At 39.8% G+C, this 9,166-nt stretch overlaps 1 protein-coding gene across 1 annotated transcript; it reads left to right on the top strand.

Annotated features, from left to right (window-relative positions):
- The first annotated feature begins 2,463 nt into the window (after nucleotides 1-2,463).
- LOC146643856 (receptor-transporting protein 3-like) lies at nucleotides 2,464-6,430 on the top strand. The gene is made up of 3 exons (XM_085395229.1): nucleotides 2,464-4,518; nucleotides 4,837-5,008; nucleotides 5,805-6,430. Exons 1-3 carry the CDS (start codon nucleotides 4,503-4,505, stop codon nucleotides 6,142-6,144), a joined length of 528 nt encoding a protein of 175 aa, XP_085251355.1. The 5' UTR covers nucleotides 2,464-4,502; the 3' UTR covers nucleotides 6,145-6,430.
- The last annotated feature ends 2,736 nt before the right edge of the window (nucleotides 6,431-9,166 follow it).

Genomic DNA, 9,166 nt, shown 5'->3' on the forward strand with positions numbered 1-9,166 from the left:
AGGTATATTTGAATTCAAAAAACCTTTATTGACAAGGCTTCTTCAAAATTGACAGTAGAATTAGATGAAGATGAAGAAATCCTGTGACCTTTTTTTTAATATAGATAGATAGATAGATAGATAGATAGATAGATAGATAGATAGATAGATAGATAGATAGATAGATAGATAGATAGATAGATAGATAGATAGATAGAGCAAAAGTTTTGAGACACTCCTCATTTCTTTATGCTTTGCCAGGAAAATGAAAAATAGGTGCAGCGACTTATTGAAGGATCTTGAAAGTCAATATTTGCCAGATAAACTTTTTTTCCGTTAATTAGTTTTTGAGAATACCTCTCCAAATAAAATGTCTAAAGAAAATGTAGAATTGATTCCTTGATTCTCCGTTAAGTGTAAACACAACACAGGTTCATCCCTTGAGTTAGGGATGCCTTTTTACGCCGATGCTGATTCATACGTCGGTTTTAAGAAATATAATAAGTAAAAACACAAACAAGACTCTCTGAAAATGGCCAGTTACAAAGACTGGACTGAAAATAAGAGAAAAGGCAGCCAATGTCCAAGGAAAAACTTTGAAAAACCTTCACAAAGCACAGAGAACCATTGCTCACGACTGGCTGGCCCTCCTGGGAGCAAAAGGTAAAGAAATGTCAGAGTTTTGTTTATATTATAGGAGGCGTTTCTCATTTTTGTCCATCCCATTTATGTTCATGGTGCTGTGCTTGCGTGTATAATACGAAGCAATTCAAAAGCACCACAAGCCCCAAAACCACCGCAAAGTTCACGTCATGTGATCAGTCAAACAAACATGAAGGCTGTACTGTTGTGTTGCTAGGAGACCCTAATAAACCATGGCATTTTTCTCTTTGTGACCGTTTCATAGTCACATTTTTTCCTTTAGTCTCAGAGTGCAGAACAGAGTGATATGAGTCAAAATCTGGAGTATCTGTATCTGACTTCATGTCTTATCACCGCGTGTGTCCATGTCTGCTGCAGCTTCCAGTGCAGACTTAATCACCATTTTCTAGGAGCAACAATAAGAGGAGGTTGCTCTTTGAGTGTGCCCTTCTTTGTCTGTCTCCACACTGCTCTCTGTGAGCTTTCCCAGCATGCTTTTCTCACGATGTAATGTCACACCGGAGTATAAGGTGACTCCCTGGAGCCAGAGGCTTTGAGGTCATCTTTACACCACTGTGCCGAGAGGAAAGGTGCCCAACGCTGTACAGTACACTGTACTGTAGGTAGCTGTGTGGGGGGGAGCTGTGTTTCTGTGGAGTTTGAGTAAACGTGGAGTCTAATGCTAACAATACAACACTGCATTCACCATTACTACCCAGGGTCTGATGATAAATATTGATAAATATTGGTACATCCGAGTGTTTAATGACCTGATTATATTTTTTATGTTGTTCCAAAAGATGACACCTGCATAATCCCTGCTAATTGGATCTAAAATTAATTTAATGAGCTTGACAAACTGGCGTGTGACTGTGTGCGTTTCTGCTTCATCCAGAGCCTGAAGCCTGACGCCTAAAGCCTTCCAAGGAGACTCTGTTCATTTTTAGTACTGGGCGGGCCCTTGTTATGAACTATAAACAGCTCAGGTAGAAGGAAAGTCCCCAATGAGAGTGCAGCGTTTTCATTTACAGTAAGTATGTGTTCCTGGTGCGATGCAGAGAAATGACAGACCAGCGCCACTACATACTTTGGGCAGGTGTTGTCGTTTTAACGCTATTATTACCACCTGTCACACGTGATGGTAATGATTATTTATGAAACAATGTGCATAACTTCACAGACAGACGGACACAAAGTCTGAGCAAACAAGGGGCTGATTTATCAAAGCTGGATGCCTTTCGACTGAAAGCCTGCTGTGACCTGCTGCTGCTCAGTCAATCAAAAAGGAAAGGAAAACAAGAACACCCGAGGCCTTCCCTTTAACAACTATTTTTTTGGGGGGGGGGTTTAAATATAGTTTTATATCAGGTAAAATGACATATTTTAGAGGGCTTGGTCCACCTTTGGACATGAATGTCACCAGACAAGACAGATTTGTTCCAGGACCTCACGGATCACTGCTAACTCCTAAGTGAAGTTCAGACCTTTATAATGTGGTTTTGGATGAACCTTATTAGACATGAAACGTGCTTCAGATTCACAGTTGTGGTCAGAAGTTTAGAGACACTCACCTTGAACTTGAATGCCATGGTAATTTTAGGGCTTTTAATAATTTCTTTGAGCTGTTCTTTTTCCAAAGTGGAAAGATTGTACCACGAACAATATTAATAACTTTAAAAGACAAGAATTGGGTGCACAAGTTTGAATTTATTTTTGGATTTTCTCTAATCCATACAGAGTCAGAAGTATCCATACATACAGCCCCACTAATATTTTGTCATTTCTCTGCACCTTTGAAAGTTGCACTTCAACAACAAGCTTCTGGTTCTATTCTGGCTTGATATTTGACTTCTCTTCTTTGCAGGAGGGTTCATTTAGATTGGTTGGTTTACTGGCACGTACATGCTGTTCAGCCTAGTCCACAAATTTTCAGGAGGGTTGAGGTTGGTGTTTTGAAAAGCCAAAAGCTTAAGGTTAATCTGCTTTATCCAATCCAAAACCAGTTTTGTTGGTACACCCAACACCTACCTTAGATTTGAAAAGAAGCTGAAGAAGTGCATCCACTTTGTGCACTGTACCTGTACCACTAGCAATAAAACAGCCCTGCAGCATGATGCCACCACCACCATGCTTGACAGGCACGTGGCCTCTCCTTCATGGTCAATCTTGGCACAATAGCTTTTTTTCCAAACCAATTTCCTGTCACTGAGGGTGACAGATTGGGTCTTCCCAGAGACCTTGGCAAAGTAGCGACATATCTGAATAAACTTGTACTTGCAAATGTATGAACTGATGATCTTGGAGTCAGTACTTGTTTGGAAATGGATCTTGAACTTTCCTGTTCTTCTGAGTATCAGTCAATCCAGTGAGTGCAGTTACGCAAATCCTTTTTATGATTGCAAAGAGAAACTGCCAGTTGTAGTCAGTCATGTGATGTTTACAGCTCTTGGCTATTTTAAATTAAAGTACACTATAGAGCCTTCAGCACCACTTACTAAAAGACCAAAGTGAGTGTATATATAATTTTGATCCTGTGGGGATTAGAGAAAATCCAAAATAAATTAATACTTGTGCACTCAATTATTATTAAAGATATGTGATATACAGTCATTCGACCCTGGAAAAAGAACAGTTCAAAGAATTTATCAAAAGCTCAAGATCACATTAAGATTTAAGTCACTAATGAGTGGATACAAACTTCTGACCACGACTGCAAATCTCAAGAGGTTCTGTTTGTACTAATAACTCTGACTTGAACTCTGCCAAAGTGTCATATGTGGGCTGCAGGATGAAACTGCAGATCAGCAGGTGACTAAGAATGTTAAAGGTGTAAACATGCAGCGATGTAATGATGGCTATCTGCCACAAAACAGGCTGACGAGACAGTTCGACCTATGACTGAATTTAGAGAAATGTACCCTGATCACTGAAGACAGAAAATATCTGTGGATGTTTTTAGCAGGTGACTTTTGTGGGGGTCATTTAGAGTCATCAGTACGACCTTATGTGGTTCCTCTCCCCAGCTTTCCAGCCATACTAAATATGTTATATGTAACCACACTTACGTATCGTAATGGAAAGCTGATCCTGCTTAGAAGAAACCATCTTATGACAGGAGTCCAGAGTCCTTAAAGCCTTGTTTCCACTGAGCTCCAGAGGATCATCAGCAGTGGAGCATGGTGTTAGCTATCTGTGTTATACTGCCCTCTACTGGGCGGAACTTGAAAGTGTCCTTAGCGGAAGTTTAAAATAGTTTGCAAATCTCTTCAAAATGTAACAAAAACCTCGAATAATAAACGCAATCCACTGACGAAGGCGACTAAACGTGTTTTTCCTTAGACTTGATAGCAATAAGATTAAAAAATACAAAAGGAGCTCTTGAAGAGGGTAAAATAATTGATCAATTGTGGAAAATGATAAATAAATAAACTGTTGTTAACTCCCATCTTGTAATTCTGAGGTTTATTGTTACACTTTCACTGATATTGCTATAAATGAAATCATGTTTTTAACCGAGTCTCACATTATTGTGCTGCCCTTTTTTAATGTTTTGACGACTCTGTGCATGATTCAGTGCTGTAGATTATTCATAAAATCCACTTCTAAAATAGGGCACGCATATTCAAACGTCAGGAAAACTGGGATCAAACTGTGGCGCAAACACTTTGTTTATGTTGTTGATGTTTCGCGAGCTCTGCGTCATATTTTCGCACAGACTGAAGGGAAAATGAAACTGATGTTAAGTTTCGATTCCACGCCAAAGCTGATATTAGAGCATATATACAGAAGCTGCCTGCAGGTCAACATTCACGAATCAAACGCTGATTATTTCACGTCGACGTTTCACCTCAGCGGACAGAGTTAATCCACAGCCGAGCAGCATGGGCAGATCCACAGGTAAGACATCATTTATTTCATTGAGTATTTTATTAATTTGAGGTGGGAAAATTTTTTTTTTTTTTAATTTCTTGCAGTGTTTGTTTTGATCACCATGGCTGCTGCGTCAGCATTTAAGTAGCAGCGTTAAACTTCTTAATTTAAAACCGAGGAGGGGAAAACAGCTTTTTGATGAGCTTGATGATTTTTTTACATTTATTTTTCACTGTCTGCTTTTTTTTCTTAGTTTTTGCTTTTTTCTATCCAAATGACAGTGATGTTGTGTAGTTTAGTTTGTTTTTGTGTTCTTAGTTTTTCTTTTTTTACTCCTTTGTGCAGAATGGATTCCTGCTTTATGGTTAGACGTCTTTAATGACCTGCTGTATGAGGACAATCAGCTTGATTATGAAGACCAGTGGACTCTCAACTTTAGCTACAGCCAGACAGACACAGTCACCAAGGACGAGAGGAAAAGAGGCTGGAAGGTTTATGCCCACTGTGCCCGTGGAAAGTACGTTCCCTGAATACTCTCAACATTTCTTGCGTTAATTTCCTTCAAATAGAGCCTGTGTGAGGTAACAGTCACTGAAAATATTAATACATATGCTGCAAAGGAGACATAGATACAAATATTTCCTTGCTATGGTTACGCAATCTCCACCCATTCCTGTCCACATGAGCAAACAGCTGATCTGATGACATGTCTGTGTGACAGCTGTCTCACCAAGCAGTCTACTTAAATGGAGAGAAACTTGTTCTGCCACCTGGTTAAATAAGTTACCTGAGCGAGTTTCTTCTTCTAACCTAAAATCAGAAAGAAAGTTGGACCCACAAGGTGCCAGACTGCCCACTAAAGCCTTGTGTGTCTCCTAGTCTGTTTTCCACTCAAAGGAAGCACAACGTTCATTTAATTAATGAGGAACAAGGGAGGAAAGAAGCAGTTCATTTTCTAGAAACAGAACTGAGGATTGCACAAAAAGTCTTATCATTTCTTATTCCTCGTGGTTTATCTCTACGTGGCAGTCACACCTCAATAAGCAAATGATAAGCGTGAGAAAGAAGGGGAAAAGGACTGATGTGGCCTGTGGTGATTTGTCATCATCCTTCCATCCAACCTCAACCATACTGGCCCCATCCACCCTCCCCTATAAAGTCATCTGGCTGGAAAGTTACACGGTTTAGGAGAGCAATATGATAAAGCAGCTGCGATATGGGAAAAATGAACGCCTGCACTGAGATAGCAAGGTTAGTGATAACTACTAGGCTGAAAATAACTCTGTGCTCTGTATCTAATCACTTCTCCACAGATTTCAGTGTGCGTCCTGCAGAAAGACCTGGCCCTCAGCACGAGTGGTGGTGTTGTTCCGGTACCGGCTTCAGAGGGGCCGCGGGACGGTGATCATGCGGCCCTTCGGTCAGGCCTGTCGTCGGTGCCAAGATGGTTTTGAGCTTGGTGGATTTTCCGAGAATGAGGTGGAACATGCTCTGCTGAGGGTGTTTGGCAAAATCAGGAAGAACTGCTACGGCGAGGATGATGATGACGACGATGTGTCATCCACAGAGTCCACCGTAGTGCGGACCAGACCCCACGAGGACACCCTGTGTGAGGCATGCTGTATGGGCATTTGCTGTCAGGATGACAGCTAGAAGTGTGTGCATGCGTGTTTGTGTGTGTGTTTGTGTGTGTGTGTGTGTGTGTGTGTGTGTGTGTGTGTGTGTGTGTGTGTGTGTGTCTATCAAAGTGTGAGTGCCATGACAGCCTCCTTTTCCAGTTTGCACATGAAATTTTCTTCAGCAATTTGAAGTTTAAAGGCTCTTTACTGTTATGAAGGTTCTTGGTCGGGTAAAAAAACAACAACAAAAAAACAGGACCAATCACCAGATATGATAAATTTTCTATATTTTTTATTGTATTGTATTTGTACTAATTAAGTAATAAAATTTTGTGAAATTGTGATCAAGTTGGGTTTCTCCGATCTATTTTTTATTTTTCTTGAATTCATCTTTTACTGAAATAGACATGAGAATAAATGGGATTTATGGGATGGGATTTTATAGAAGCTGAAGTTAATTTAGATCATCCTTCAAAAGAACTGCCCAAAAAAAGTTCCTGCAGATGTTTCAAGATGTCTGACGAGAGGCGAGATTTGGTTCAGGAAGGATTTATTTGCACGTAACACAAATTTAGTCACATATTTAGTCAAATATGGAAAAATCCAGCACTGTCATTATGTTGAGTTGAGCTACAAAACTGCTGGCCTTGATTTTTTTATTTTTTTTTATTTTATGGGAACGTGATAATAAACTTCAACTACACATAAAAATATAAAACACCACAGGAAGCTCGAGTCCACAGTAATGTTAAAGCCTGAACTACTAAACTGACATACATGTGCACGAATACTGGTTCAATGACTTCAGGCTTCCTATTCTGAGCACCTCCCATTGTTTTCATTTATTTTCATTTTCTATTGTTGTTACCGTGTAAAGTCAAAAAGGGAGAGCAGCGAAAAATATTTAACAGCGAAAGTTTAGAGCATATTTTCACTTTCAAAGAATAATTTACAAACATTTCAATTATTTTCATTCATTATTTTTTGCACAAATATTGTGTAACCACAGAACACAGAGGCACAAGTATAAAATGCATCCAAAGCATCATTAATACAGACATAATACTAAATATATATTATTTCCCCTTAATTTACTAGAAATTAATAGACAACAGTAAAAATCACCTGCGAAGCTCTAAAACTGGGTAAAAACAATTAGAAAAGTTTGATAAGCTTTCTTCTTCATCCAAACATTCAGGAATGAGCCAAAGATTATAGTTATCACAGAGCTTATCAGGACAGACATGCAGCAGTTTTGCTGAAGGTGACTGTGCTCCGGGGTGTTTTTACAAAATACACAGGAGAAAATTCCCCACGGGTGTGAAGTGCTTTCAGATAAGAATGCCACAGCGCAGAGGAAAGTCACAGGAGAATCAAGAACACATGAGAAAACTCAACTTCATATTTAGTTGTTTATGTCAGGTAATAAGTAACACTTCAGGACACTCTCCTGACTCCTGCAGGAGCTCCTTTATTTCCCATATCTGCATCTTTTGACCTGGCACAGGTTTTGCACTGGATGCACTTCCTGATATGAGCAGCAGTGCTAGTGCACTATCATTTGATTCAGTTTATCCTATCTGTCCAGAAGTTGATTCTGTTCATGTGGACGTAGCGTTTTCAGTGGGAGAAACGCTTCGTCACTCATCCAAGTGACTTATTCAGTCTCAGCTGACTGCAGGTTTCCCCAACCTTATAAACAGTACATTTGCACAATGACTGAAACTAGCCCACTGAAGGAACAAAGGGCTGTGAGGTCAGTTCCTTCATCATAATTATGCAAATTCTCATGACCGTTGATTAACAACCACTGATCAACCTGCAGTCAGCTGAGACTTCCGCCGGGTTGCAGGGGCAGCAGCCCGAACAGAGAAGCCCAGAATAGGAACATGAAATATCCCGAGTTTCAGTATCTGTTAGTTTATTGAAATAAACGAATACGTAAATAAATGAGTAATATTAATAATGAAAACTTGCCTGGTGAGGCATTTATTGAGACTATGGTTGTCTACAGGACTAAGAGTGGCTGCTTGTTTTTATTGTTGTACCTGTACAGATGTTCTTGCCTCTGACATATGTCCTCCGTGCATGAACGATAAAAACTAAAACTGAAACTGAAACATTTGCAAACAATAAAAACTAAACTGAAAAGAGCAAACACTCTGGAAATGAACTGAAACTACACTGAATCGAGAGGAAAAAGTCCAAGTAAATGATGCAATAGCGGAGACTGCATGGAAAAGGAAAGCAATGTTAAGTTTCGCTTTCCAAACACACACCTGAGAAGGTGGAACACGCCCTCCTCGGTCATCATCAGAGCCTGAAGCGAGGACCAAACCCCACGAGAAGAACCAGGCATGCCGCATGGATGAGAATGATGTCTAATGTGTGTGTTTGTGTGTGTGTGTGTGTGTGTGTGTGTGTGTGTGTGTGTGGGGGGGGGGGGGGGGGGGGGGGGGAGTTCTTTTGGGATTTTTTTAATGCATTTTGCACACAAACCTTTCCTTCATATTTTAAAGTTACCAGTCTTTATGTGATACACATTTCTTGTACTGTATGTGATTCTATTACTTTTGTGGTTTTCTTTGTATTTGATTTGTGGCTACTAATAAAGTCTTAAGTCTGATCAAGTCTTCTTTTATGGCTTTTATTACTTTCTGGATTTGTTTTGTGAGACAGAAATTACTGCACTTTTACATGAATAATCTCAGTTTATCTGTTTATCGCACTCATCTACATTTTAGATGAAGTTCAAATGTGGTTAACGTCAACGTTTAGTACACATGATTAGACATGAAAAGCAATTGAGGTTGTGTAGTTCTTGACTGTTCTTGACTAAAGCACAAAGGTGACCGACTGACTTTTGCCCGTGATGTTAGGCGGCGATCATACACTGATACCCTCTTAGCCAATTCAGTTTTCACCCACAGCCACCAAAAATCTACAAAATAATTAAATGTGCCAGTTAAATAAGAGCACACTGTGTTGTAACCGGCTTGTTTAGGTCGGACATGGCTGCATGGAAAATGAAAGCGATGTTAAGTTTCGTTTTCCAA

Source organism: Rhamphochromis longiceps, linkage group LG22 (assembly GCF_057381845.1).
Source record: "Rhamphochromis longiceps isolate RC_006_pf linkage group LG22, R_longiceps_female_GT1.1, whole genome shotgun sequence".
In the NCBI taxonomy this organism is placed as follows: domain Eukaryota; kingdom Metazoa; phylum Chordata; class Actinopteri; order Cichliformes; family Cichlidae; genus Rhamphochromis; species Rhamphochromis longiceps.